General features: G+C 50.5%; 10 protein-coding genes across 10 annotated transcripts; 3 read left to right on the forward strand and 7 right to left on the reverse strand.

Moving 5' to 3' along the window:
- Positions 1–817: 817 nt before the first annotated feature.
- Positions 818–1,488, reverse strand: BU24DRAFT_257844 (uncharacterized protein). The gene has a single exon (XM_033522462.1). It carries the CDS (start codon positions 1,248–1,250, stop codon positions 906–908), a length of 345 nt encoding a protein of 114 aa, XP_033381055.1. The 5' UTR covers positions 1,251–1,488; the 3' UTR covers positions 818–905.
- On the reverse strand, positions 1,416–4,285 carry BU24DRAFT_257838 (uncharacterized protein). The gene is made up of 3 exons (XM_033522461.1): positions 3,545–4,285; positions 1,830–3,490; positions 1,416–1,765 (listed from the first exon to the last, which is right to left on the reverse strand). Exons 1-3 carry the CDS (start codon positions 4,183–4,185, stop codon positions 1,581–1,583), a joined length of 2,487 nt encoding a protein of 828 aa, XP_033381056.1. The 5' UTR covers positions 4,186–4,285; the 3' UTR covers positions 1,416–1,580.
- Positions 4,286–5,639: 1,354 nt separating this feature from the next.
- Positions 5,640–6,640, forward strand: BU24DRAFT_412051 (uncharacterized protein; the record flags this gene model as incomplete). The annotated part of the gene is made up of 7 exons (XM_033526085.1): positions 5,640–5,690; positions 5,848–6,054; positions 6,139–6,147; positions 6,228–6,253; positions 6,304–6,341; positions 6,399–6,456; positions 6,520–6,640. 7 exons carry the CDS (start codon positions 5,640–5,642, stop codon positions 6,638–6,640), a joined length of 510 nt encoding a protein of 169 aa, XP_033381057.1.
- A 546-nt stretch (positions 6,641–7,186) lies between these two features.
- Positions 7,187–8,971, reverse strand: BU24DRAFT_484431 (glycoside hydrolase family 6 protein). Its single transcript, XM_033533341.1, has 4 exons — positions 8,691–8,971; positions 8,458–8,630; positions 8,170–8,397; positions 7,187–8,103 (listed from the first exon to the last, which is right to left on the reverse strand). Exons 1-4 carry the CDS (start codon positions 8,960–8,962, stop codon positions 7,586–7,588), a joined length of 1,191 nt encoding a protein of 396 aa, XP_033381058.1. The 5' UTR covers positions 8,963–8,971; the 3' UTR covers positions 7,187–7,585.
- Positions 8,972–11,603: 2,632 nt separating this feature from the next.
- BU24DRAFT_352310 (sodium/hydrogen exchanger) lies at positions 11,604–13,399 on the reverse strand (the record flags this gene model as incomplete). The annotated part of the gene is made up of 2 exons (XM_033523724.1): positions 11,604–12,697; positions 12,745–13,399. 2 exons carry the CDS (start codon positions 13,397–13,399, stop codon positions 11,604–11,606), a joined length of 1,749 nt encoding a protein of 582 aa, XP_033381059.1.
- Positions 13,400–14,957: 1,558 nt separating this feature from the next.
- BU24DRAFT_257875 (uncharacterized protein) lies at positions 14,958–17,318 on the forward strand. Its single transcript, XM_033522463.1, has 3 exons — positions 14,958–15,505; positions 15,594–15,915; positions 15,969–17,318. Exons 1-3 carry the CDS (start codon positions 15,224–15,226, stop codon positions 17,237–17,239), a joined length of 1,875 nt encoding a protein of 624 aa, XP_033381060.1. The 5' UTR covers positions 14,958–15,223; the 3' UTR covers positions 17,240–17,318.
- Positions 17,319–17,626: 308 nt separating this feature from the next.
- On the reverse strand, positions 17,627–18,555 carry BU24DRAFT_330813 (uncharacterized protein; the record flags this gene model as incomplete). The annotated part of the gene is made up of 2 exons (XM_033523029.1): positions 17,627–18,148; positions 18,208–18,555. Coding segments are annotated over 2 exons (870 nt in total), but the record flags the coding sequence as incomplete, so codon positions are not given.
- A 398-nt stretch (positions 18,556–18,953) lies between these two features.
- Positions 18,954–19,882, forward strand: BU24DRAFT_465087 (Phosphoribosylformimino-5-aminoimidazole carboxamide ribotide isomerase; the record flags this gene model as incomplete). Its single annotated transcript, XM_033532246.1, has 3 exons — positions 18,954–19,274; positions 19,353–19,539; positions 19,599–19,882. 3 exons carry the CDS (start codon positions 18,954–18,956, stop codon positions 19,880–19,882), a joined length of 792 nt encoding a protein of 263 aa, XP_033381062.1.
- A 146-nt stretch (positions 19,883–20,028) lies between these two features.
- Positions 20,029–25,210, reverse strand: BU24DRAFT_395836 (uncharacterized protein). Its single transcript, XM_033525271.1, has 3 exons — positions 24,671–25,210; positions 20,491–24,593; positions 20,029–20,442 (listed from the first exon to the last, which is right to left on the reverse strand). Exons 1-2 carry the CDS (start codon positions 24,758–24,760, stop codon positions 20,493–20,495), a joined length of 4,191 nt encoding a protein of 1,396 aa, XP_033381063.1. The 5' UTR covers positions 24,761–25,210; the 3' UTR covers positions 20,029–20,442; positions 20,491–20,492.
- A 526-nt stretch (positions 25,211–25,736) lies between these two features.
- Positions 25,737–27,364, reverse strand: BU24DRAFT_395841 (carbohydrate esterase family 15 protein; the record flags this gene model as incomplete). Its single annotated transcript, XM_033525272.1, has 1 exon — positions 25,737–27,364. The coding sequence occupies one exon, from the start codon at positions 27,362–27,364 to the stop codon at positions 26,204–26,206; it is 1,161 nt and encodes a 386-aa protein (XP_033381064.1). The 3' UTR covers positions 25,737–26,203.
- Positions 27,365–27,495: the final 131 nt, after the last annotated feature.

Here is a 27,495-nt window from a genome sequence, read left to right on the forward strand (position 1 = left end):
TATATATTATATAGATGGGCTGTAACGCGTGACAATGTGTGATGTGGATGTGATGAATTAACTCCAACCCCCCTGTCCTCTTTTTTCCAAACGTCAATATTTCATCTACATTACCACCACCAACCCACCCATCCTAATTTATCGACGCATCAAAACAATTTATTGCATTTATATAACTGTAAACTATCATTAACAAGACAATTCTACGTCAAATTCTATCTCATCAAGTGTGTATGATTTATCATTAAGTAGATAGCCAAGCATTTCACTTACACACATCAACAACACAATGTAAAACAAAAATAAAATAAATAAACACACACGAACGCGTTTACACGTATATACATAGAGTAACTACTTCTTACACCTTTTAACATATCTTTAATAAATACATACATAGCACGAAGCGTCCACAATCGTGCCACTTCACTTCACTTCACCCACCCGCTACACAACCCGGCGAATGTCCGCTGAGACGACGACCTACTTACGTACGTACCCCCTCTGCTTCCTGTGAGCAAAGAGGGGAGAAAATGAATGATCTGGGGATGGATTTCTCAAGCTTATGTGATTTTGTGATGTTTCATCGTTCGCTTGTTTGAATTGTTGGGTTGGTTGGGTGGTTGGTTCGTTCACTTGTCAATGCACTGGTTCACTTCACTGCACTTCACCACGGCTCTTCACTTCACTTCATCGATTCACTTCACTTCACCACTTCACTACAGCTCTTCACCTTGTTCACAGACGTAATCGATTAAACAACAATATATCAGTCACCTTTTCCTTGACAGTGAGTTCAGCACCAAGATAGATCATGAAATGGGTGTGTGCATTTTTTCATTTCGCAAGCCGCAGAGATAATAGCTCTAATAAGCCCAGCCGCTGTCTGTAACCAAAACCACAGCTTAGCCAGATCTTAAAACACCATCATCCAAGAACAGAGAAATAGTTGGAAAACCAAAAAAAAAAACGACAACCAGAATCCTGTCGGAGAGAGAAAACTCCAAGGCCCATTCCTTTTTGACTCTACCTGCCACGGGAAGAAGCAGAAGAATGATGACAGCAGGTAGAGCAGGGACAGAAGGCCCACCTACTTTCTGCCCAGAGAAGAGAAATGAAGAAGGCTGTACCAAGGCACAGAAACAGTGAGAAAAGTTCCAAATGGGGAAAACCTCTATCAGAGATGGCATCCCCAGAACAACAAAGGCGAGAAAGCAGGAACAATAACAAACACCAGACGCCGTCCACATGTCTGGGAATAACCCTATCTCAAGATGATAAGGACGATAACAATAGAACGAGGTTGAATCTCGGAGATGACTGAGATCTGGCGTTCGGTGAAACCAAAAAATTAGAACAAAAGGGGTATTGAATCGCAACTAGTGCGCGCAGTACCCAGTGTACAAGATTAAATGTTATAAACAGAGACGTTCCCGGAGGCCTGCCCAGCTTTTATTGTGGAGATTCGTGACTTCGGAGACGTCGTGATGCATAAGAAGAGCGGGTCGAGGATGTGGCCATCTTCAAAGAGGTTGTGTGAGCGGTGGCGCGGTGATGAGGGATTGATGAGGCGCTCGGGTCTAGCTGGCACCAGCGGGGAGCTGCGAGAGGTGTGATCGCATGGCGGACGCAAATTTGGCATCGATCCCATCGTCTAGGTGAATGCCGCTGTCGTCGTGGTTGGGCTCCTGTTGGGAGGTTGCAAGGTCCAAATCGAGATTGAAGCTCACTTGATCGTACCGTTCAGGATATCGTCGAGTATTGACTGTTCATCTTCGTTAGTCAACGACCATAGCTTGGAAGTGAAGTGTGATAAGGGGAAAACTCACTTTCGGAATTCATGCTGCCTCCAACCGGCATGCTAACAGTGTTAGTACTCATAAAACTTTGGTTTGGCCCAAAGTCCGCGTCTATGCTGCTATACCGGCTCTCGGCATTGCTTCCAGTTCCACCGTTGGCAATGTCTGTGGTCATTGAATCACCCATCAGCCCTGGCGAGTAGGCCATAGCGTTGTGGTTAGGTGGTGCGTGGTCGAGGAAACCACCCAAGGAGGCAAGCCACTGGCCCATCTCATCGATGAAAACTTTCGTGAGCCACCATCCTTGGAAGCTCTGGCCGTTCTCGACAGTGATCTCACGGAGCGCGGCAGATCCGAGGGCATTGACACAGTGCAGGATGATACGAGCAGGAGCGTGTGGAAATCTTGAAGGAAGTCTAGTAAGAAACGCTGCGATACGGTCGATGACGGTCTCGTTTGTAAGGTCGGGTATATCTGGCATTGGCTCTCTAAGAAGGACGCCAGTTGGAAGCCAGGTTTCGCTCGGCAGGGGAAGAAGTAGCGCGCGAATCTCCGTGGAGAGGATGTTGAGCACGTCCTCGTGCCCACATGATGAGGGTAGCTCGTTCTCGATGATCCGCTTGATGTTAACATACGCTTTCCAGTCTCCCCACATCTGCTCGCGGTTGCTGTCGGCCATCAACATGACTGCGGCAGCATGTGCCGTCGAATTCACACGGAGCATCTGTCGAAGAAGATGAGAGAATAATGTGGCTGGCTCCAATCGCGCTTCGAGAGTATGGTTTGGTAGGTTGCAGAAGATCTTGTTTAGATGAGGATAGAGCATCTTAGAGACATTGTCGAGAAATTTGAGTACGGGAGGGGGCGCGACTTGTAATGTGAGCTGGGAGACATTGCGGATCATCTTCTGGTACATCATCCAATCGCATTCTCTTATCCAAGGAGCGATCTCTGGTTGTGCGAATAGTTTTTGAACAGGCACGGTCAATGTGCCATGGAATGAGGTGAATAGACGGAAGAATTGTTTCTCCTTGCAGTAACGGACCGAGTCGATGAGCGAGGTACAGTGGGTGCGATAAAGCGCGACCAAAGCCTCCGCAGCGTCTGAATCTGTTTTAGGAGGTAGATAAGGTGTTATGTCGGGCAAGACAATCGAGACGTTGTCTTCGGGTGCCATTTGTTCTGGCGTGGCGAATTTGAGGTCGTACTCCCACATCGGTGTGTTCCGGCTGTTATTGGCACGGAATTGCTCTGAGTATATGTCGGTGAAGAGGCGTCCCCGAGAGGTAGATTGCGAAAAGAAACTACTTTGCGAATCAAACGCTTGGTCTTGTGTGGGGAAGGCAGCAGTGTCGGCGGGTAATCGTGGCATGGAATTGAAGTCGATTTTGGGAGTCGATGAGCTCTGGCGCCTGAGCAGGCCCGGTGCCGACTGTCCAGTGACGGAACGAAGACCATCTGCAGCATCTCCACTGTCGTTGATGAGCGCAAGATCCACATAATGGTACTTGGACTCTCCTCGAACACCGAGTCGTCGCGTTTGGATGCCCGGGAAGATGACGCGCACGAGTTTGCCAAACGAGGCTGGATTGAGAGGGATGACACGTTCTGTACCGCATCTTTCTGCGTATTTCGAGTACACACGGTTACGTGGGACGGACGTCTTTGCTGTTTTGCAAACCGATTTCAACCTACGCGAGTGTTAGCATTCCAGCAATAGTAATCATGGACCTGACTTTTCATACCAGAGCATGGCGAAGAGCTGTTTTGATTTCTCAGCTTTTGATGTCCTGTCTGTGGCAATAACTTCTGCAGCAACGTCTTTCAACGCGCGGCCATCGTTTCGCGAAAGCATTTCTCTCAGTTCCTTATCGTTGGTCGCGCTCCCTGACGCGGAGCCCTTCTTCTTCTTGCCATTGATCTCTTCGGCGTCCAAAGAGGGACCGATGGAGACAACGGATGGCTGTCGCTGGATCATGGATCCCTGCATCATGAGAGCAGCTTGGTTTGGGTCGAACGCTTGGTGCGCGAGGTTGGGTTGCTGGGGTGGCGCGCTGCCGTCGGCCGAGAATGCCATCAACTGTTGCACCGAGTCCATGGAGAGGTCCTGCTGACTGGCATGTTGGGCGGCTTGCAGTAGGGCAGGCTCGAGGGGCGCAAATGTTGTGTTGTACTGTGGAGGAAAGCTGTGTGCGGGATGCTGATGTTGTGGGAAGCGTGCATGGGCGTGTGCATGTGCGTGTGGGTGGACGTGAGGATGATTGCGTTGCGAGTGGTCGTGTTGGTCAAACGAATGTATGCTCGCAGTGGATGCGCGTGATATTGGGCGATTGCTCTTGGTCGAGATGGAAGTGTTGGAGCGCGACCGGCGGATGTCGTTGGCCATTGTGAGGGTTTTGCGGTGTGTTTACCGGCCAAAACAAAGATGAGGCTTGGCAGCAACGAGCGTTTGCAACAGCAGAATGAGCAGCTGCAAAGCTCCAAGCAATCAGAAATAAAGATAATGGCAGTCGCGATGGGAACTGTCTGGGGTAATGTGTGGAGGAAGGATGGATGGAGTCGAGCAAGGCCGCTTTTGCGATGTTGTCAATTGACAAACGGGTTGTTGTGGGCCGTAGGAACGGGACGGCAGGGGGAGAAAGGGTCAAGAAGATGTCGGAAGCGATTGGAACATGGAAATAGATGTAGAAAGGAAGAATACCCAAGTGACAGTAAGGAAGAGAAAGGTGGGCGGGTTGTGCCTCTGGTGGGAAGAGGAGGAAGACGTGGATGTCTTTGTTGTGAGTTGAGGATGCAGAGAAGTGGAAGGTAAACAGCAGTTGTTACCAGCGAAACCAGCGAGGGAAACTGCCCTTGGGCTTGGCATTGAATCCCAGTCACGTGGACACACCGTATTCCTCTCAACATTACGGGCCATCTGGATTCCTTCCACGGTCACCCAACCTAAAGTAAATTATCTTCTCATTCTATTCCCTATATTAGTACAGTATACTACGGGGTAGGCAAAGTATAGTACTGTTCACTCCTTAGACGGTTCCACTACTTTATGCGAGCAGAATAAAGTGCAATCGATGTATTTGGTATTTGGTAGAACATAGACCACAATAACAAATAACATGACAATGATAAGATGATCAGATAACAAATGATAGGTATTACAATAGATGAAGGTAGACTGAGGAGCGCGTGCACAGCATTACTAGGGAAGATGTACTCCGTATGCAACCTTAGTTTGTTGTGTGTGATGATGTGATGCAGGCACGCGACGGTGGCAGGCAGATGAGACAACATAGGCAGATAAGACAGCCAGGCGAGGAGCGATCATGCATGCAAGCACGTTTGAATGGTGACTGTTTGTAGCCCCCAGTAGGTTATTGAATGAGAACTGTGGTTTGAAATATTGTGAAGATAATGTACGGAGTACATGGTGAGTTGTAACAGGTACATGGATGTTGGTGTACCGTGTTAGTAGTAGCAAGTACCTAACTATTGAATATTATTAGGAGAAAGCTGTTTGGCTTGTGAAAGGGAGAGAGAGAGGCAAGAGGGAATAGGGAAGGTCGGCAGTGCGAGGAAGGGGACTGGGGGAGTGACTGGAGGGACTGACGTATTTAGCGATGACGCTGCAGGTGCGACCCGCTCTCATCCCACAATCAATCCCATTCCTACCCACCCCTTCTACCTAATTCTATCTTAAACCCTCTCTCTTCCCCCTCAACACCACAACTACAATACAATTACTCTTCCACTACAATTACGACATATCTGTCACCCCTCTTCTACCGCTCACTCATCACTACCCATAGCTATCGCAGCTTTCTGAACTAACTACCGCCCAGCATGTCTATCCAGGACCGCGCCCAAAACCACATCTCCCAGCTCGACAAGGAGGTCAGTATTTACACTCGCAAGCCCAACATACGTCGTTCGTACCGGCTCGACGACTGCTAGTAATGCAGTCCGAAAGCTTCAACATCGCACAACATCTTTCCGTCACGTCCAAACCTGCTATCCAAGTCGCATGCTGATTATTTATCTGTTGTGATAGCTGTCCAAATACCCCGCCCTCAACAACTTCGAGAAGCAGACTTCCGTGCCCAAGGTCTATGCCGTCCTCGGTCTCGCTGCCCTCTACTTCTTCCTCATCTTCTTCAACATCGCCGGCGGTTTCCTCGTTAACATTGCTGGATTCGTCCTTCCCGGCTACTACTCCCTCGCTGCGCTGTTCAGCGTGAGCAAGGTCGATGATACTCAGGTGCGTTCCCAACCCGATATATCCGGCCTGTGACAGTGGTCGCAGACCTGTATTTTGCACACATTATGCTAATTGCTATTCTAGTGGCTCACGGTAAGACGATCCAACACGATGAAACAAATTCCATTTCATCCGCATTTTCTGTGACCGGCTTGGCTAACGCTGCAGTTCAGTACTGGGTGGTCTTTGCGTTCTTGACGTAAGTGGAATAGCTGCGCTAGATTGTTCGCCAAATACTAACCCCCGCAGTGTATTCGAGAGCGCCGTCAGCGCCGTTTACTGGTTCCGTACGTCTCCACACCGCCGTACATTTGAATTACCGGCCAGGCACTAACTCCGAGCAGCATTCTACTACACCTTCAAGTTCGTCCTTGTCCTCTGGATGGCTCTTCCTCAGACTGGGTGCGTTCACAACCTTCCATGGAATTGATAAAGCTCGCCATCATTCAAGCTAACAAACAATAGTGGTGCTCAAATCATCTTCCGCTCTTTCATCCACCCCGTCTTCTCCCGCTACTTCTCCCAGACTGGTTCCACCGCCGCCAACCTCCGTGCTCAAGCCGACTCGGCTGGCAAGTCTCAGTAAATTAGCTGAATATGATGGCGAGTCTCTGACAGCCGCTTGCTTCAGCTTAGGAAAAAATGTTCGCTGAGGCTATCGCTAAGGACGCGGCTGTCACGGCCCAGTTACGATCTCGAGACGACGGTAAACGACGAAAATCTGAACGAAAGGGCGAGAAGCGATCCCGCATGCGGATCGCGGTCTTGCAACTATGATGTCTGGTTGAGGGTAACTTTGGGTTATCTGCTTGGTTGGAGTTTTATAGATTGCGAGGAGGTAATGGTTTTTGGTTCCCTTTTTCCTGTTCGGCCACTTTCGGGGGTCGTGTACACTCCTGCAATGTGATCTGTTGCCAGATCAATCTCATATTGTTTTCTCCGGTGCTCAGATGTGTTGGTCCATGTCACGTGATGTTGTTCGTATCTCATTATGTCTTTGATAAGATCAAATAATCTGTATAGTTGTGTCGAGGGGCAGATATCTTTATTTTGATAACATTTCACAGAAGAACTATTGTCTCACTCACGTATCTGAATGACCAAAGCATGCATGTATCACACTCAGAAGAAAAGACGAGTGAGTAGTCGGGTGAAAAGAGTGTTTTGTTATATATTGGTAGTGACTTGACAAGAACCAAGAAAAAGACTAGCTACCCCTTGTCTATTTACCTTTCTCCCCCTTTGGAAGAGAGAGAAAAGGAAAGAAAACAAGAAAACGTAACAACGATTGTGATTGATCCAATTCTTCTTCCCAATATACTTTCCAGGTCGATCACCTTCCTTTCGCCCCCCATTTTCAAGAGTCCATGGAAAAAGGGAGGCGTTTAAATTTTATTGTCTTTGTCGGTCTACTGCAGTCGTTCTCGTCCAAGAAAAAAGGGGGTTGATATGTACAGTTTCGTGTAGTGTTTGTAATAAACATTTTGCGCTTTGCTTATCAAGCTTCGCTCGCTCGCTCGCTTTTATCAATCTAGAAAGCGGGCTTAGCATTCTTGACGAGGTCCTCGAAGTACGCCTGGTTCCACTGTCCAGCCTCGGGGGAAGGCTTGAACGCGTCCTCCTTGCCGCAGAAGCTGTCGTATCGCTTGGCGCTGGTGTCGCTGGTGCCGTCGGACTCGCCGCCGGGCTTGACCCAGACGAAGGCGTCGACGAGGGAGTTTCCAGTGCTGCCCGTGGGACGCACGCCGAAGCCTGCGCCGCGGACGTTGCACCAGTTGCCCCACTCCTTGCGGAGGCCGGTGACGGCGTTGCGGCCCGTGTCGATGATGGCTTGGCCGGGCATGCCGGCGGACTTGAGCTCTGGGGAGAAGAGAGCGATGTATTCTTTCTCGTTCTGGGCTTTGTTCCATTGGGCGTCGGTGGCCTTGGAGAACTCGCCGGGAGAGAGGTCGTAGGCGTTCCAGCCGGCGACGTTGGTGGCGACGCCGCGGACCGTCTTGGGGCTGCCGGCGGCCTTGTAGGCGTTGGCGAGTTCCTTTGCTCCGGGCTCTGTAGTATTTTGTTAGCAGGAGGTAGAGAGGGGGTGGGGTTGGAAAGGGGGAGGGAGCAACGTACTCAGGTTGTCGTTCCAGCCGAGCCAGCCACCGTGGCCAGCGTCAATGTACATGGCGATGTTGGGGAGGTTGAGCTGCTTAAGAGCATAAGCGACACCATCGCGGTAACCAGAGGCAGAGTCCTTGCAGGCCTGCTTGTCGATGTTGGTGACGAGGTTGGGGAGCGAATCGGGCTCAATGACGAGGGCGAAGGCAGTGTTGGGGAACTTCTTGAGGATTGTGACGATGGCTGTTGGGAATTGGTTAGCTGCTGGCTCTTTCTGAAGCATATTTGGAAGTCAAGACTTACGGTCAATGTACTCGGACTTGTAGACGGGGAGATCACCAACAGCAAGTTCACCGTTGGAAGCCTTAGCGGCGCAGTCACGTCCTGGGAGATCGTAGATGACGAGACCGGCAATGTGGGTGCAAGGAACGTTGGACAAGTTCTCCTCGATCACGGAGATCTTGCTGCGGGTGTCGCTGTTGTTCACGTTAGCACCTGTGCCCCCTTATGAACCGGTCTTTGACAAGAGAACTTACATCCACAAGAAAGATCCGACATCAGCGACCTTGGCAGCGGAGGCAGCCAAAGCGGTGTCAGTCATGGCAGCAGCAGCGGACTTGACCTCGCTGGCGTAGAAGGGGTTGGCATAGAGGGTCCTGGAAGCGAATGGATTGCCACTGAGCGTGACGGGAGTGGCGCAAGCTGCGGCAGCAGCACGAGCAGTGACGGGACCCTTCTCGATGGGGCTGGGAGCGGCGAAGACGCCAGTGAAGGCGGTGGCCGCCAAGGCAGTGTAAAGACCCTTCATGTCGACGATGTGGAAAGTGTTGACCTGGTTGTAGAAGTGGATGCCGAACCCTTCGAGGAGCGAGAGGTCCTTCTTATATCAATTGAGATATGCACCCCTCAAGACTTGTCTCCCTCTTTCTCTCTCGTGCCATGGAAATGCTTCGCTGATCACAGGTGCATCTCATAAGGAAGCAGGCCCGTAAACTGCGGACTGGGAATGTGCTCAAGGGTCTGTGCATCTTGACGCTGGCATCATGAGGCTTAGATGACAAGTCGTTAACAGTGGCAAGGGGTTCTACTATAACAGGGTCCACAATCGAACCATTTGGCGTCGATGGAGCATGATTGGAACCGCTCTGGTGAGTGGCGCTTCTCGGAATATTTCTTCAATCCTACAGAACCATGTCCTGGCATTGTCAATAGACGGTAAAGTACAGCAGCCATTGAGGAATGGAACAATGATTGCTACCAAACATGGTGATTGTGTTCAGTATGTGATAGGATAGGGTAGACGTTCGGATAGATTGACATCAATCCGCAATATAGGGCTAGGTAACGTGTTTGGCCGTGATATTGCCCTCAAGGGTCAATAAATGACAGTTAACTTGAGACGCTTTGTAGTCCCGGAAACCTAGCACTACTTCGGAGTACCTACCCCGCGATCTCCAGTGTGTGACGATGGACCCCGGCTTTAGATCTTACATGACAACCACAGTGGCTGCAGGAGTTGTACCACCCGTCCACGAGACCATGGAGCGCACGGACAGAGCTTGCCCTGAGCGGCGGCAAGGCGATATGCTGAAATTCAATGAAATATAGATTGGGAAAAGCTGCCGCTGCCTACCGTCTGGTACTTGATGCCGCGTATGCAACCGATGATCGAATTAACATGTATGTACCAGCAGTGTTAAACATACAGATGAGGACGAGAAAAAGCTATTGAATTCGACAGAAGTAAGGAGACGTGCTAGGACAATGCTAGCCTAGGGGTTGGCCCCTCAGTGTAGCGGCGTGGCGACCTTCTAGTGATATTGCGAATATACTGCCCAGCGATATTGGCCGCTCTGCAATAATTAATCAAGAGGAGACAAGCTTCGAATGAGCAGATTCCAGACAGGTACAACGAAGGTGAGTACCGGGAGTGAGACATATTGAAGGGACTTCTGGAAAGACCATGGAACATCTGAAAGTGCGCATTAATTGATTCGGTGACTTGGGAGGCTCTGGAGCTTTGCATTTATCCTGAACGCACCCCACATCTGACCGAGGCAGCGGTGCATTTGCTCGTTCGCTAATGTACTTCTCATCTCTCATTTCGGACTAGATGTACATTGGGAGGTAAATACACCATCGCGATGGCTGCGGCGATTCCCTGGAATAAGGAAGACGTATCTCCGACGGGTAGGTTGGGGTACATCCCGACTCAATCATTCAGAGACTGGCAGATCTTGACGCCGATACGAATACCCCTGTTGTGTGTCTGTCGACCTGCCGCTGAAGTAGCCGGCGATGAAATGTGCACAGCGACTTAGGAATTTTCAGTGCCGAATATTAGCACTATTACGACACAGATTTACTGAAAGTGTGAATATCTCTTTCCCCACATTGCTCAGCGTCTAGATCTCTTAAACGCTGAGTGTCAGCTGCTCTGGACAGTACGGTAAAATGTTCTTTTTGTTTGTGTCCCAGGTTTCTCCAGAAAACCTAGGCTAGGCTAGCCCCCGCGTTCTACAGCCGTGCATGCTCCTGCTCCATGTCATTCCACAACCTATCATCGTGGTCAACCGATTGATGGAATTTCGCCTTGCCCCCTGCAGGGTATCTGAGAACGCATTATGAGTGGCTGTCGTGCAACATCGTGAACGCCTCTAGACGTCTGGCGATAATTTAAAGTTTTCCCGTGACCGCGCTAAGTCTGTCAATTCCCAGATTGGAAAGGTGCCGGCAGTCGAGTATCCACTTTGTGAATCCCCCAAAGCATGGCATAACAAGAGACATTCGAAACACTCTTTTCACACCTAAGAGTTAGCAAGCTCAGAAAACTGGTCGATCGAAATGCTTAGGAGCAAACTTGAACTATAGCGTTGTTTTCCTATCCTTCCTGTTGTTCTGTAATTCCTCATCCACCAATCATCTGAGCTGTGACCAGGGCTCCTGGCCCACTCAGACGCCCCTCAATCTATCCCACGGCTTTACGGCAGATCGTCTGGCAAAATCCCATATTAGCAATATAGGGATAGCTGCTAGCCAGCTAGGGTTGTGACTATGGTGCCTTGGCAGGCGACCTTAATAATTTCCCCTAGATGGTCGACAGGTGTCGATATAGTGTTTCAAATCATGATGGGTGCTCTCATCTCCTGTGTGCAATGCTGCGCGGCCGAACGGATCTTGTGTGGCTGCGGTAATCCTCTCGCACTGGCAGCGAGGGAAGCATCGTTGAGCCAATGTTTGATATCTTCGCGGAATTCTAAGCATTTCGTATCGACTGATTCTGCGCATCAACGTTCACTTTGACTTGGGATGATTGTAACAATAAGTAGCTCGAGATTTCGGGAATATTGCTATGATGACCTATTAAACGCCTTGAGTGTGCAATGGTATCTCATAAGCCTTGAGATGGACCAGACATCGATTTCAAAAAGTGAAAACGCCATAATGCATTAGACATTGTTGGGCCCTGGACCAGGACCATTTCCTGGATCAAGTAGCAGATGTGGCTTCAAGAACCCATCGTCTATCTGTTTGAATGCTGCGGCAGGATCCTGAGATAGTTCTGAAAAGAGCTGCTTTACAGCACCAGTAGCAGTAGCGACTCTTGACGACTCGCCGACTGTTCTACTCGAAGTGCCGGAAGTAGGGTAGGGCGTGGTATCCTGTGGCAGTCCCAGCGGTGAAGGGACCCTGTTTGGCGATCTTCGAGCGCTTGGGGGGAGATCAAGATCTCCGTCGTCTTCGTCGTTGCTTCCACTGTCACCGGGACTGAGCAAGCCTTGATCGGCACCATCATGGCGCCTTGGCCGGCTTGAATTTCGTCTAGCGTTCAAGTTAGAGGGTCGGCTCGGGGGACTACTTCTGTTGACATTGCCGCTCGAGTAAGATGGCCCATTGTCATTGACATTGTGCAGCGCAAACCCATTCGAGCTTTGTCGTGGAGTGTGACCAAAGCCAAGGCCTTTGTTACGAGAGTAGGTACCTCCACCAACTACCTCGATGTCGAACTCATCGTCAGAGTCAATCTCTTCGACCACACCAGTGCGAATGTTCAAAATTTCCAACATGCGAGCCGTTGTCCCGCCAAATATGATGACTGTCAGAACAACAACAACAAGAACGGTTGCACGAAGTGCATCACCGTTGACCCCCGAAAGGCCGGCAGCAAGAGCGACTCCGACAGCTCCTCGCAGTCCCGCCCAGAAAATCATAGCTTGATGGGAATATGGTATCTCTTCCCCTGCTTCGTTTCCAAAACGTCGCTGGCGGTACCGAATTACGGAATTTATGATCCGCGATAATGGGAAGACTGCGCACCACCGTGCCGCGCATATTCCTGCCACGGTAACAAGAATGAAAAGCGGCTTATATGTGAGAGAATCGTCCGTGAAGAGCGAAAGACCGAGGTAGATGAAGATAAAATTTTCAGACAACTGCGCGGTGACTTGGAAGACGAATTTGGTTGTCAACTGCGTTCGTCGAGACATGTTTAGATACGCATAGTGTTTCATGCAGATACCGCAAAACAAGAGAGACACAATTCCTGGATGATGTTAGATGTGATAGCAACTGGACAGGTGGTATGCTTACCAGACATGTGAATGGCGTTGGAGAAGAAGTAAGTTCCATAGGCAATAAGAACGATGAGACAACTTTCCGTTTTAGGGAAGCGCCTCACATACGTGAATTTCAGCATCAAAGAGGCGCCAATACCCACCAGGATGCCGATGAACAAGCTGCCAAAGAAAACGCCAAAGAAGATACCAATAGCTTCGAATAGACTCAGTATGGTAAGCGTCATGTTGGGATCTTTGTACTTTTGTGCCGTCTCAAAAAGCACAATAGCGATAGCATCGTTCAAAATTGACTCGCCAAAAATAACAGTGTAAAGCTTGGGTTCAACCTTGTAGGTATTGAAGATGGCGAGAATAGTGACGGGATCTGTAGCTGAAAGCGTAGCACCGACCGACATGGCCTCGACAAAAGTAATGTTCAGGCCATCGAGGGGGATTCTCGTCCAGAGGAAGAGGATTACACCAAGAACGACCGCCGATATGAAAGTTCCAGCGAACGCGAAGGTCAGAATAGTTCCGATGTGGCGGAAAAAGTTCCCCTGATGCAGCTCGTAACCGGACGATAGGATAATGGGTGGGAGAAGCAGGTTGAAGAAGAATTGGTAGTCGAAACTGACTGCTTCTAAAACGGAAACAACGGCTGTTAATCGTAGGATCAGTCCAACGACCATACCTGTGGACTACTGTTAGTGATATTGACCGTGTCATGGCGATGCATCAGACTGGGCGCATTGGTGGTGTTGAGATGTTTGCGATCGCGCTTTGCTATCCTTTCGTCCTCCACAGACCTTGAAAGGCAGCAGAGGCGAAGGTTAACACAAAAGCGATGCCGATTGCATGTGCACGATCCTCAGACCACCGCGTCGCCACAACTTGTACAACTCTTAAGATGCTGCCCAGGCGCGTTGCTTGTTGACTTACCTGCGAAAATAGATAGAACCGTCTCATGGACCGCTTGTATTTTGCGCGTCTGGAGGATGTAGCTAGTGAATAGAGCTATGATGAGTAGCACGATGAGGATCGATAACGCCCATGATGTGAAGATCTCCTTCTGTCCCGCCTCGGGCTCTGTTTGGCATTGTCAGCCTGGAGGGTGCATTAATCGGGGTGTGTAGCGATCGTGGTCTGACCTTCATCTGGGTCTGCGTCGATTGTATCTCGTTCTGTGGTGGATGATTGTCAGCCTAGGCTTCTCCCTACAATGCAGCCTCCCTCTGGTTGTACATACTCAGTATTTCAGTGATTGCCCACCCCACCGTCGAAGCCATGTTGGGCTAATGCAACCGAGCGATCATTAGCAGAAGGGTATAGGTGTGTGAAGGCACTGGCGACTGAGAATGGCAAGATGTCCTTTTGAATGTTGTTGCGACGGAGTACGGGTTCCTGGGGAGCTTCGAATGGCGGCCTAGGACAGCAACCCTGTCTGTTCTTGAAACGTATTCGCGGATGTTGATCCGTAGATGGGTGGGAATGTTGACGCGCGGCAGGCGGCGCACAAAGATGGAAGGTTCTAGTAATTGTCTCGTTCCTGGATCGGGAAATGTTCGAGGCGAATAGACTGGTTGAGAAGAAGAAGAAGAAATGTGTCCCTGTGAATCGTGTGAGGGACCACGAGATCCCCGATAGCGAATTCACGAAACCCTTGGGACAGCTTCCGCGTAGCTGCCGCTTGCCGTATTGGATCTAGCGGTTCTCGGCAGCTGCAAGGGATTGGCACCTTACTAATATGGGTTAGACATGAGGACATACGTCACTGGACGAGATGAACAAGTGACCATGACCATGACTATGACCACACGATGAACCATCTATTCCTCGTCTTCGTCCCATGATGAAATAATAGTGAGATGAAACTTCCCATCCATCACCCCAGCTAGGACTGACCACTTGCGACTTGCTTACCGCCTCCACACTTACCGTCTCCACGCTTACTTTACCCAACTGCCATCTGCAAGTCATCATACTTCCTCTCTACCCTGGAACTACGAATATCACCACCTCGAGTTCCTCCATCTTCCATCTCCATCCTTCAATAATACTTCCCATACCCTTCTCCCATCTCCGCCTGGATTCTCCTTATACGACACGGCAATATCACCGGTACTATCAGCGACCTTATTCCTTCACTCTCTTTCTTTCCATCGTCCGCATATATAGGCTCTAGTTAGATCAGGTCTCTCAGGTCACACGGCTTCGCGACACTTACCCGAACGTGACATCCTACTGGCCGCAGCATGATACACTGTGGCTTGTAGAGACCTAGGCCTTGCCCCTCTAAATCTCTCTCTTACCTAGTAACTAGGTTCGCATATTGTAGACCGCTATTCCCCACAACCCTTTTGCGCGAACGATTTTGTTTCTGTAAACGTCATAGCCATATAGCGCGTGCTAAGTGGTATTACGCCTACATCCGACTATTTCGCTATCACCAGGCCTCGGGAATACTCCCTATCTTCCCTCTGCCTTGCGTCCTCAATCAAACACGTTTGGCCGACATGGACGGTCCGGCTGCTACCCATCCCAAAGTCGTCTCTTTTCGACAGAGCGAAGATTCTCGTGGTCCATTAGCAGAATACATAAATGAGCAGTCACCTCTCATCCAACCTCGTCGTTCGGGTGAAGGAGATGCACTGCTCAAGGTAGACTCTCCGGATGGCCTTGATGACTGGCAAGAGGAAGCTGATGAAGAAACAAAGAGCAGTTGGTATCTGTTCTTATTAACACTCAGTGGCCTTGGTTTGCAGATTGGTTGGTCGGTTGAAACCTCGAATGGCTCGGTATGTATATCTGCCGCCACCATCGTCTCCCACGAACTGCTATTACCCATCAAAGTATGACCCTAGCAAGTCACTAATTGGCTGTCAGCCCTATCTGCTCTCTCTCGGTCTCAGTAAATCATTCCTCGCACTGGTCTGGATTGCAGGGCCCCTTTCGGGAGTGCTTGTACAACCCTACGTAGGCATGAAGAGTGACAACTGCAGAATGCGTTGGGGCAAGAGAAGACCCTTCATCGTGGGCGGAGCAGCAGCTACCATTGTATCCCTCATGATACTCGCGTGGACAAAGGAGATCGTTTCTGGGTTTTTGGGGATTTTTGGTGCAGACAAAGAGTCCCGAGGGGTTCAGATCAGTGTTATGGTCTTCGCAGTACTCTTCGTTTATGTACTAGACTTTGCCATAAACGTCAGTAAGTGATATCTACTGATCATCAAATGTGAGCACCTTGCTTAGCCGTCACAGTCCAAGCGGGTATTCGTGCCTTCATTGTCGACTGCGCCCCGACTCATCAACAAGAGTCCGCCAATGCCTGGATCATGCGTACATCTGGAGCTGGGAATATCCTAGGATATCTTGCTGGAAACATAAAGCTACCGCAATATTTGCCCTTTCTGGGGGATACGCAGTTCAAAGTTCTATGCGCCATTGCATCATTTATCATGGCTCTCACGGTTGGAATCAGTTGCGTTGCGGTTGAAGAACGAGATCCCCGGTTTGATGGAGAAGCTCAAGTCGAAGAGGGACTTCTGGCCTTTTTCAAGTCTCTGTACCGTTCCGTACGCAAGCTTCCACTTCAGATCAAACGAGTATGCCAAGTACAGTTCTTCGCTTGGATAGGCTGGTTCCCCTTTCTATTCTACATCACGACATACGTTGGGGAGATTTATACGGAGCCCGAGTTTGAGGCACACCCTGATTTGACAGACACTCAAATCAACGATCTTTTAGAAGAAGGAACTAGGATCGGTTCTCGTGCTCTTCTCATATTCGCCATTACGACGTTTGCGGCATCGGTTTTCCTGCCTTTTATCATCCCCCCTACTTATGAAGCTCCAAAGGCTGACCATGTTACTACACCAATGACACCTATGACGCCGACTACCCCTCATTCCATGTCTGGATCTGGGTATTTTTCCTATGATCCTCACAAATCTCAAAAGAAACCCCAGAAATGGTCTGACCGTTGGGCTAGATATGCAAATATCCTCCAAATTTCAAGCCTGACACTTCGGAGGGCATGGTTTCTATCGCACATCATGTTTGCTGTTCTCATGGCCGCCACCTTCTTTGTTCGATCAACCTTTACCGCCACCGTGCTCGTCGGTCTGATCGGCATTCCTTGGGGTATCACGAATTGGGCGCCTTTTGCTCTTATCTCCTCTGAAATATCCAAGCGCGACGCAATGAAACGAGGCCTCATTCGCCCAGCCTCTCGAGACGCGGCGTTGATTGCTGCTGGGGAAGATGATGCTGAAGGTGCAGATCAGGCTGGTGTGGTACTGGGCATTCACAATGTGGCCATTGCGGCACCACAAGTTATCGCCACCTTCGTCAGCTCGATCATCTTCAAGTTACTACAGAAGCCAAGGGGAACACCAGGAGACAACAGTGTAGCATGGGTCCTACGTTTCGGGGGCATTTGCGCATTGGTGGCTGCATATTTCACTCTGAGAGTCAGGGAAGATAAAGAGGATACCGATCTTCAGAGTGAGCGTAGACGTAGATTTTCTTGAGTTTTGGGAATACATTGCAGGCGTATAAGCGCATGAGCATAAGCATGGCGTTGGCATTTGGATAGGCATCGGTTCATGAGCCTGCTGGCGAAGGGACGGGAACACCTCTGACTACCCAAGTACCCAGTGAGACCTGACGTTTTACTGCGTGTTCCATCTTAGTGGTGGTGTTCTAGGGAATCCGAGGGACACAAAGCGAATAAATTAAATAGGTTAAGCCATTTTGGCTCACTTTTCAGATACATCCTCTTGTGACTACTCGTTTTCAATTGATGCTGGACAATATCCATCCAATCCCGTGATAATTCTACAACTCCTCGATATTTGGGTATCATAAACAACTCCCTACCTCCTCCCCTTCTTCGCACCCTTTCCACCCTTCCCACTCTTCCCGCCCTTCCCACGATAACTACCCTTCACCCCATTGATATCCGCCAAATCCTTCTTACTCAACTTCAGCATCCCGCCCTTGAACGTCCCAACATCTGGACCACCGACCCCGCGATCCCTCTCGCCCGAGAACTTCTTCGCCCTCCTCTCCTTCTCCAAAATGATACCGTTCTCTTTCGCCTCTCGCCTTCGCACGTCCTCCCTGTGCTTCGCCTTCACCGCCATGCCCTTCCGATGCGACATGGGCATGTTCTTCTGCATGTGGATGGAGCCCTTCGCGCCGAGGGACAACAGGTGGAGGTCTGTCGACTTGTGGCGCGAGGCGCCCGTCGCGTCGAGCGTGGGCGTCGACACGCCGGACGTGGAAGTTGAGGAGAGGAGGTGGGAGTCGCGGAGGAGGCGTTGGAGCGCGAGGTCATTTTTCAGGTGTGCGGTTTCGGTTGGGTCGTCGGCTTCTTTGGTGGGCTTTTTGGGGGCGGACTTGGAGAGGGCGGTCGAGGCGGAGGGGGGCTTTGAGGACTGCAGGGTACGTTAGAGGTGCTTTGCTCTTCTGGGATGGATAGAGGGGGAGAATTTACCATGAATGATCTCATCTCCCGCCGGTGCTCTTGCTCGTCAACTGGTGCGGCATCCGCGTACTCAACGACTTCGACCCCATCGTTGTTGTCGTCCGCGGACTCGATGCCAGACCAGTCTGATTCTGCCTCAGATTCTTCCTCCACCTCTTCAATTTCTTTGACTTTCTTTTTCTTAGGCTCTACATCCAATGGCTTGAACTTCGCCTCGAACGCCCGGCGAAACGCATCCCGCATGTCCTCTCCATCCTCGCTGTCCGACTGCTGTGGTCCCGGCGATGGCGGCGATCGTGATGGCTGCTGGATCTCCTCGCGAGTGACGCGCTTTCGTTTTCCGAGTTTTGGTGGCATATCCGTTTTTTTTCTTCTCCTTATGGTCCCACTGCGCGGTGTGGTAGTATTCAGTGGTATTGTTGGTTACGCAGCGAACTTGACAGTGTTCGTCACAGCCACCTTTAAAAAAAAGTTACGCAGATCTCCGCGCCAAGATTTCGCCAGCCCTACGCTGCTCGTATAACTTAGCTAGAACTCATTGATGCAATTAACTATGGGAGAGAGGGGACCACCCCACCAATCAACCCCTCCGATGACTCCGGTAGATCTCCGCATCGCTTTAATAAATTCGTAGATATAATTCCTCCAAATCCAAACCCAATCCCAATTGCTCAATTGCGACAATTGCAATTGCACCAAACGCATACGCACAGCGCACCTCCCCCCACCCAGTCGAATACTATCACAAAACGACAATGACGCGCTTCCGACCCTGCATCGACCTGCACGCCGGCAGCGTCAAGCAAATCGTCGGCGGCACCCTCTCCACGACCTCGGACAGCAGCCTCAAGACGAACTTCACCTCCGAGCACCCGTCCGCGTACTACGCCGCGCTGTACAAGACGCACGAGCTGCATGGCGCGCACGTCATCATGCTGGGTCCCGGCAACGACGACGCTGCGAGGGAGGCGCTGGCTGCGTGGCAGGGCGGGATGCAGGTTGGTGGAGGGGTTACGGAGAAGAATGCTGCGGAGTGGATTAAGGCTGGGGCAGATAAGGCGAGTATATCCTGCTGCGTTCGTTTGGGTTCTTTGGGAGAAGTTTGCGAGGATGTGGAAGGCGTAAAAAGGAATGGCTAATTGAGACTGTAGTAGGTGATTATAACGTCGTACCTATTCCCCGAATCAAAATTCTCGCTCGAGAGGCTGCAGGCCGTTCTCAAGGCGCTCGACGGCAACAAGGATAAGCTCGTCATCGATCTGAGCTGTAGGAGGAAAGACGATAAGTGGTTCGTGGCTACGAATAAATGGCAAACTATCACGGATTTTGAACTGAATCAAGGTAAGCATTCGATTGCTTGTTCTGTGTGGGAGGTGTTTGGCTAATGTTGTGGCTTACAGAGTCTATCGCGCTGCTCGAACCGCACTGTTCGGAGTTCCTGATCCATGCTGCGGACGTTGAGGGGTTGCAGCGCGGTATTGACCACGAGCTTGTTAGTGCGCTGGCGGGCTGGTGCTCGATCCCAGTCACTTATGCCGGTGGAGGTCGCAGCATTGAAGATCTCGAGCTCGTGAAGAGCTTGAGCAATGGCAAGGTTGACCTGACCATTGGCAGCGCTTTGGATATATTCGGAGGAGCCGGCGTGAAGTTTGAAGATTGTGTGAAGTGGAACCAGCAACAGTAAGAGGAACGAGGTAAAACATCAGTCCTCGAGAATGTCAAGGCAGGATCGTAGATGGTATGACATAAATGGCCATTGGATAGCAACAAGATTTACGGTTACATTACGAGAATGAATAAGAATACACAATATCTTTTGTTACAGTGACAGTTCAGACTTTGGATTTCATCGTTTGATTTGACACATACTCTAACTAGCCTTTTGCAAAGCAGAAAAGCATAGTACTAAACCTGCACCACTACTATCTCCTTTCTGAACCCGGGAAAGAAAAACCACCCAAAGCAAAGATTCAATATGAATGTCAATAAAAAAGTTTCCTTCGCGCCTATGCCGATAGACCTTGACCTCCGTTGGAGTCGGTGCATAGGTGTGCCACCAATAAAATGGGTGTGTTGTGTGCCAAACGCCAATCTTGTACAGCTTATAAGAAAATGACAAGTTTTGAAAGTGGAAATGCGAATCTCAAAGCTCGCCAACTCGCGCCAAGCCACCTGTACGTGAATCCCCCTTCGATTATCGTGTCAAGAATGATGCATGTAGTTCTATAGTGGGTATTGTTCTACCTATTATTATTAGCATGTGTCTCATATTCACAGACTGAGACTACTTACATTCAGCCTGCAACTGGCTTGGGAGTTCCGACCGCTGAAGTGATGGCCGTAGAAAGCCCACCATTGACGCTGCTACCGTCGTCGAAGTCCTGCATATCAGGATGATCTTCAGTCGCCTTCTTGAGCTGATCAATGGCGGTCTGTTCGATAAGATTGGCATCCTGGTATAATAGACTCGTGTCTTCGTTGTAGGTGCGACAGTTGTTGCAAAGAGTAGTTATGTCCTGGCGGAATTGTTTGAGGCTCTGGTATTCCTTCTTGTTGATCCTCTTCTTGATCTGGTTCATGCAGACGGGATTCTTGATGATCTGGTAGTAATCGGGGTAGTCCCATTTGTCAGGAAGCTCGATGAAAGGATCAATGATGCCGCGTGGTGGGATGCCGTCTTCCGTGGATTCCTCCTCCAAATCGTTCAAGGCTTCGTACACAACGTTCACGATCTTCTGGAGAGTGGCACGTTCTTCGGGACCCAGTGTTTCCGTGACCTTGCTGGGCGTAGGACGGCCACGCTTGCGAGGTGCGGCGTCACCGTCCAGGGATGCCTCATCTGCCTTGCGCTTTTCAGCTGTCTTGACCTTGCGTCCACGCTTCTTGACTACTGGTTGTGGTTCTTCCGAGCTTTCCCTTGACGGCACAGGGGATTCGGCGACGTCAGACTTGCCAGATTTCTTCAGACGTTTCTGCATCTTAGCATCGCGTCGAGCAATAGCATCTTCGATCGTGTCGTCGTCATTATCGACCGCGTCAAGCCATTGCTCTTCGGTCAGGCCATCGTCATATCGAACACGTGTGCGTTCACGAGCACCTCGACCAAAGCTCTCTTCTTGAACCTCTTCAACCACAGGGACGTCGTCGGTAAGATAGATCTCAGGGAGTTCACTCTCACTTAGGAGACGAGTGTACTTCTTGTTCGGTCCATACTTGTCTGCTGCGATTCTTTCCTTGTCCATTTTCTGGAATGTTGTTAATTCTTCTTCTGAACGCATCATGATCAAGTTGAGATCGTCGTCATCCATCTCCTCGTTCTCAAGACTCTCAGCCGCCTCTGCGGACTCCAACATGATTCGAAGCATGGCGTCTCGTTCCTCATTGGTCGATTTATTGTCGAATTTACCGGCCTGAATGACTTTGCCGTCCATGTCCAACTTGTAGTTGGCTCGCTCGAGAATCTTCTCTTCAACGGAGTTCGATGTGATCAAACGAAGAATGCGGACCTCGTTCTTCTGTCCAATACGATGGGCACGATCCTGAGCCTGCAAATCCTGATGAGGATTCCAATCAGAATCGTAGATAATGACTGTATCGGCGGTTTGAAGGTTAAGACCTAGACCACCCGCACGTGTGGAGAGCAAGAAACAGAAGTATGGCGAATTTGGCGCATTGAATTCCTTCAGAAGGTCGGACCGATCGTCGGCTTTGGTTGCTCCATCGAGACGCATGTACATCATACCTCGAAGGCGTAGATAATCCTCCATGATGTTCATGATCTGAGTCATCTGGAAGAAGATCAAAACACGATGCCCGGTAGCCTGGAACTTGGGCAAGATCCTGTCTAGCAACTCGAACTTGCCCGCAGTTCGCCAAAGCAGATCGTTTGTGCCTCTGCCCGGATTGACCTGGTCCTCGACCTCCTCAAAAACGAATGGATGATTACAAAGTTTGCGCAATTGCATGAGCATATTACTCAAACCTCTCATACCTTGCTTGCCGCCCTTGCCATCGCTGACCATCAATTTGTTGTGAGTGACAAGTTGCTTGTACAACTTAGCTTGCAAGGACGAAAAGTTGCATTTGATGACACGCTCGGTCTTGTCGGGCAGATCCTTTTCCACATCCTTCTTGAGACGACGGAGCAAGAAAGGACGAAGAACCTTATGCAAACGACGAATGACGAGAAGCTGCTCTTCTTCAGTAAGCTCCATCTTGTCCTGACCACCAGTGTTTGCGAAGGGGGTATTGAACCACTCATCGAACGATTTGACGGATTTGAAGATGGTCGGCAGCACGAAGTTGAGCATGGCCCATAGTTCAGTAAGATTGTTTTGTAGAGGAGTTCCAGTAAGAATGAGACGGAAGCGAGTTGTATAGTACTGCGTGATGGTACTGCTGAGTTTCGAGTTTGCATTCTTCATACGATGACCTTCGTCGACAATCATATGAACCCACTTGATCTTGCCAAGAATCGGGCGATCCTTGATGATGAATTCGTATGTGGTCAAGAGGACTTGGAATTGACCCCATCGAATTTGCTGTTGATGCTGCTTTCGTTGATTGGGAGGACCCTTGTACACAATGCGAGTGATGCTCGGTGCCCACTTCTCGAACTCATTGTTCCAATTTGTCAAAGTACTCAATGGGACGATGACCAGGTAGGGTCCTGGTTGCTGCTTCTTTTCGATCAGGTATGTGATCAAACTAATCGTCTGAATTGTCTTTCCGAGACCCATCTCATCGGCAAGGATACCGTTCAAGTTGTTGTTGTACAAGGATATCATCCATTGTAGACCCTTGAGCTGGTACTCCTTCAGAGTACCACCCACAAGATTGGACGATTGTGCTGTGACCTCTTCCTTGATACGATGAGCAATCTCGTAGTAATCTGTTCGTTTCTTGCCAGTTTCTTCTTCCTCGTCAGTACCAACGTCTTCTTCGGATTCGTCGTCTGAAGGCTCGTCTGATCCTGGTAGCATGCCATGGCTTCGCTGTTGTTGTTTCACGGAAGCCGAGAGCTGCTTCAAGAAACCGTCGGTTTGTTTGAGGAGATGGGAGATACGAGTGTCCTTGGCCTGTCCCAACAACTTGAGGTAAGTCTCTTCGTCGTTGGCCTTCAAGGCTTGCAGACGCTGCTTGGCAGTTCGCTCGATTCGCTTCTGCTCTTCCTTTTCGATGGTCTGGTGGGTAGAAATCATTGTGCGACCCAGCTTTTGCAGACGATGGCGTTGGGCAACACCAGCCTCAGTAAGCTCGTTACGGTGCTTGCGGATGGATTCGATGAAGTCGTGGTGCTTCTTCTTCTCCTTGGTTTCACGGGCATCGCGCTGTTGTTTCTCGAGCTTCTCTGTGATGCGTGCCTCGCGCAGAGATTGTTTCTTGAGGCGTCGGTAGATGGAACGATTGGCCGTCATTGCAAGATTGTCAGAAAGAATCATTTCTCGGCTGATAGTCTTGCGAAGAGCGCGTTGCTTCTGTAGCAGACCAAGCATCTTGTGTTCGATCACCAGAGCACGCTTAGCTTTTCCGTCATCTTCTGGAGTATCTGAACGGCTTGTATCCCAAGAGCCAATGTTGGCACTGAGCTTTTCCAACTCTGCCCGACGTGCCTCAATTCGATTGTGTCTAATCGTCTCACTTTGGAGGCGGACATCGTCGATGTTGACGCCTAGAGGCATAATGGATGGGAGATAAGGGCGGCAATCACGGTAAGTATGGGCGATGTAGTTAACGTTTTCCCTCATATACTTCTCGCCCCAAGGATCCTCGAATGTTTCGGGTCGGAATAGATCCTTGGGATCCTTGAGAACACCGCTGGGGTCGACGACAGGTGCGTTGGCTGCACGGGTAGCATTAGTAAGGACCTGTGAGGCGGCTGCAAGTACATCGGAGGCGGTTTGAGACTTCTTGGCTTGTTGAGAGGCAAAGAGTTGCTGCTGCATATGGGCTGGGAGAGGAAGTCCCTTGGACAATTGCTTGAAGGCAGCAATTTGCTGGCGCAGAAGCCTCAACTGTTCTGGTGCGAACGCGTTCGCCCCAGCACTGGTCGCGGATGTAGGGGTCTGCGCATCAGTTCCAGCACTTTGAGGTTGCGGACCTGCTGTCGCAGCTTGAGCGCTGGATGGGCCGGCGCTGGAGCCCGTCGAAATGGACGGCCTACCATCGCCTGGCACAGCCGGCTTTGTCCCGTTCGTAGCAGTTCCATTTTGTTGTAATCCTTGTTGACCGGCTGGGCCTTGCTGTTGCTGCCGCTGCATCATCTGCTGTTGCATCATGGCAGACTTTTGCTTCTCGAATTGGGTCTTTTTCTGGACCAATGTCAAGATGCTGCGCGCCTTCATGAACTCGGGGTCAGTCTCAGGGGTACCGTTCTGTCTCATCTGGTTGTATTTCTGATATTGTGTTAGCGCAAAGATGCCCGGAATATGCACGCTGTCGCGCAATGTAAGGTTCACGGTAATCAACATACCAGATAGACCTGCTGGACCATCTCCTTTGTCATGTTTAGGGGCAGCGCGCCCGGCGCGCCGATGCCGGGTGCTGATTGAACGGACGCCATGATGATGGAGCCTCCGTAGAGTTGTGAAAGGCGATGCTATCAGATGCGCCTTCCAGGTTTTTGGTGGACCGTAGACGCGGACACCGCACGTAGGCAGATGTGGCCACCAAGCGCGTGAAATGCAGAAATGACCGTTGGGGAGTGTAGGAGAAGTGAATGGGGCACGAGAGATGCGACTATGACATGCTCGAACGATGCGGGCGTTGGGAAGAGTCCTTCGGATGATGAGGCTGATGGAACTCCGCCGGGGGTGTCGCTTTCGAGATGTCGCGCTGATGAGCCAGGCTGAGGAGGGCGCAGGGAAATCGGGATGGGGGAATGTGCGGGCGCAAACGCGCGTAGAAGTTGCAAGAAATTGCTTCACGCGTCGTTGCAAGCGTGTTGCGATCGGACTTGTGATGCGGGCGGGCGCGGCAGCGAGTTGGGGTTGGGGTGGGCGGTTCTCGTTCGTGCCTCTGGAGGGAGAGGAGAACTTGCCCAGGTGGAGCGCGAAACAGGACTGTGCCAAGAACGGTGTGCGAAAGTGGACTAGCGTATGAGGGCACGTGAAGAGTTTAAAATAACCTAACGCCTTTTCCGTCGGCCGAACCACTCACAACCAACCACCAAAATGGTGAATATCGTGATCTCAGTTATGGAGGAATAATCTGCCTTTTTGTTGACACAAGCAGCTGTCATACTCAATATTGCGTTTAGACTTGTATCGGATTATGAAATATGCGCCTTCGCAACCCATTATATCCATATCCCGTCCTTGATGCCAAGGCTCCTCACCCCTATCCAAAGTCCGGTGCTCTCTGGCGCAAAGTATGGCAATACTAACAATAATGATAAGAGACAGGTTTGGATGGATAGTCGAGCATGGCAACCAGGGAACATGAGTTCTCGATCGATCAGATTAGTGTCGAACCACGGGAATGCGCGTGTGTTTCGTACCCATTTATTAACGCACTTGTCCCCCCGCATCCTCCAGATCACCCAATCCAGCCGCGTTCGCTTACAGCCAGTCCGTGAACATAATTATCCTGAATTCGCGCTCGTACACTATGATGGACATTTCCATGTGAGACTCATCATCTCTCAGGTCTTCGAATGTCACCAAATAGCACGTTAAAGTGTCATTGATGATGCACTCACATCAAGAGAGAGAGTCACAGATGGCCCGTGCAATGCACACCGCCATGGACGTGGTGTGCAAGATCTCCAACGCGAGTAGAGCCACTGGCTCATCCAGTAACAGCGTAGTCATATTAGTAACACCGAACATAGGTGATGAAGATTTTCACAGCACGGTCAAAGCACACGATAATTTCATGACCAGTATCATTCTTTTTGTACATCAATGTGAGGCTTATCTGCCAAGTGAGCGATATGAATAGATACAACGAATCCAATCCCTCCAAAACAACCACCGCAATTCTTTCCGTCCACTTATTGCCAGCTCTATGTGAGCGTAGGGGTAGTCCAGTCAATGTACTTGCTGACATCGGCGGCGGGACCCTTCTCGATGTTGGCAGTGCTGTCGGACTTGTCGAGCAAGAACTTGTTGATGAAAGCAGTAAGCTCGGCCTGTTGATTGCTTGGGAATGAGCAATGGTTGTGGTTGCCAGAGCCAGTGAAACCCATGTTGTCGGGAACACCGAGGGCCTTGTAGATCAAGCGTCCAGCCTTCATGCAAGCAGTGGTGGAGACGGGACCGAGCCAGTCAATCTCGTTCTCAATAACGAGGAGACCACGAGGAGCCACGAGACCAGCAAGCTGGTGATGATCGGTGGCGGTGGTGGAGGACTTAGTGGCGAAGGTGTTGAAGTTCTTGGAGAACCAGACGTTCTCGCCAATAATCTGGCCAGAGGTCTGGATGTTCTTGCCAGCAGCCTTCTCTGAGTCGGAAATACGCCAGCAGGCAGCACCACCGGAACCGGACTCCTGGGGAAGACCGAGAGCAATACGGGGCACAAGGGCGGCGGCGACGAAAGCACCCTTCCCGTTCCTGGAGCATCCAGTGACACCGACCTTCTTGGGGTTGATGCCCGTATCAACAAGCTCGAGCGCATCAATGACACGATCGACACCCCAGGCCCATGCTGTCAAAGCACCAGCGCTGTGGCCGGAGCCGTAGAGATCGAAAAATTTACCTTGACCACGGCTGTTGCCACCCTGCTGGGCACCGATCTGGTCGTTGTTGAAGGTGATGGTAGCAACACCGGCGGGCACGGGAATACTAGCACCGCCGTAGGCGATGATAGCGGGGAAAGGACCAGATCCGCTGGGCTTCTTGATGGAGACCGAGAACGAAACCGACTTTCCTCCCTCACTGGCGGTAATGGAAAGTGAAGAAGTACCAGATGCAGTGACGGTCGCTGGCTTGGGTGGGAGTATACCGAGTTCCTGTGCCTGGACAGCGGCGTTGACTTCCTTGTTGCGGCATTCGAAGTCAGCCTTGGTCTCAACCTTCCTTCCGTCGAAGAACTTGAATGGATCTGGGAGCTTCGAGTTGGAGGTGCTTGGGAACGTGGTTGGCACGTTGCAAGCGGCCTGACGCTGTTCGACAGGGGCCGCAAGCACGGTGGTAGCGAGGAACGGAAGGACGATGGAGTACTTCATTTTGAACTGGTCTAAAACACTGGTGAGGACTTGAACCGCTGCAGTGATAAGAATGGCATGGCTAACTCTTATATAGGAGCACCGTTTGCGCCACTCAACTTTCAAGTCTGGTCACTTGCAATATCCGGCGG

This window comes from Aaosphaeria arxii (assembly GCF_010015735.1).
Source record: "Aaosphaeria arxii CBS 175.79 unplaced genomic scaffold BU24scaffold_7, whole genome shotgun sequence".
Classification (NCBI taxonomy): Eukaryota; Fungi; Ascomycota; class Dothideomycetes; order Pleosporales; genus Aaosphaeria; species Aaosphaeria arxii.

Bases quoted from the DNA above. Each gene is read 5' to 3' on its own strand.
- BU24DRAFT_257844 (XM_033522462.1), bottom strand. From the start codon at position 1,250: ATGTGGACGGCGTCTGGTGTTTGTTATTGTTCCTGCTTTCTCGCCTTT.
- BU24DRAFT_257838 (XM_033522461.1), bottom strand. From the start codon at position 4,185: ATGGCCAACGACATCCGCCGGTCGCGCTCCAACACTTCCATCTCGACC. The intron at 3,491-3,544 runs GTATGAAAAGTC...ACACTCGCGTAG, and splicing joins CAGCTCTTCGCCATGCTCTG to GTTGAAATCGGTTTGCAAAA. The intron at 1,766-1,829 runs GTGAGTTTTCCC...GAAGATGAACAG, and splicing joins AGGCAGCATGAATTCCGAAA to TCAATACTCGACGATATCCT.
- BU24DRAFT_484431 (XM_033533341.1), bottom strand. From the start codon at position 8,962: ATGAAGGGTCTTTACACTGCCTTGGCGGCCACCGCCTTCACTGGCGTC. The intron at 8,631-8,690 runs GTAAGTTCTCTT...CGTGAACAACAG, and splicing joins GTCGGATCTTTCTTGTGGAT to CGACACCCGCAGCAAGATCT. The intron at 8,398-8,457 runs GTAAGTCTTGAC...AATTCCCAACAG, and splicing joins CAAGTCCGAGTACATTGACC to CCATCGTCACAATCCTCAAG.
- BU24DRAFT_257875 (XM_033522463.1), top strand. From the start codon at position 15,224: ATGGACGGTCCGGCTGCTACCCATCCCAAAGTCGTCTCTTTTCGACAG. The intron at 15,506-15,593 runs GTATGTATATCT...ATTGGCTGTCAG, and splicing joins TTGAAACCTCGAATGGCTCG to CCCTATCTGCTCTCTCTCGG. The intron at 15,916-15,968 runs GTAAGTGATATC...TAGCCGTCACAG, and splicing joins AGACTTTGCCATAAACGTCA to TCCAAGCGGGTATTCGTGCC.
- BU24DRAFT_395836 (XM_033525271.1), bottom strand. From the start codon at position 24,760: ATGGCGTCCGTTCAATCAGCACCCGGCATCGGCGCGCCGGGCGCGCTG. The intron at 24,594-24,670 runs GTATGTTGATTA...ACACAATATCAG, and splicing joins TGGTCCAGCAGGTCTATCTG to AAATACAACCAGATGAGACA.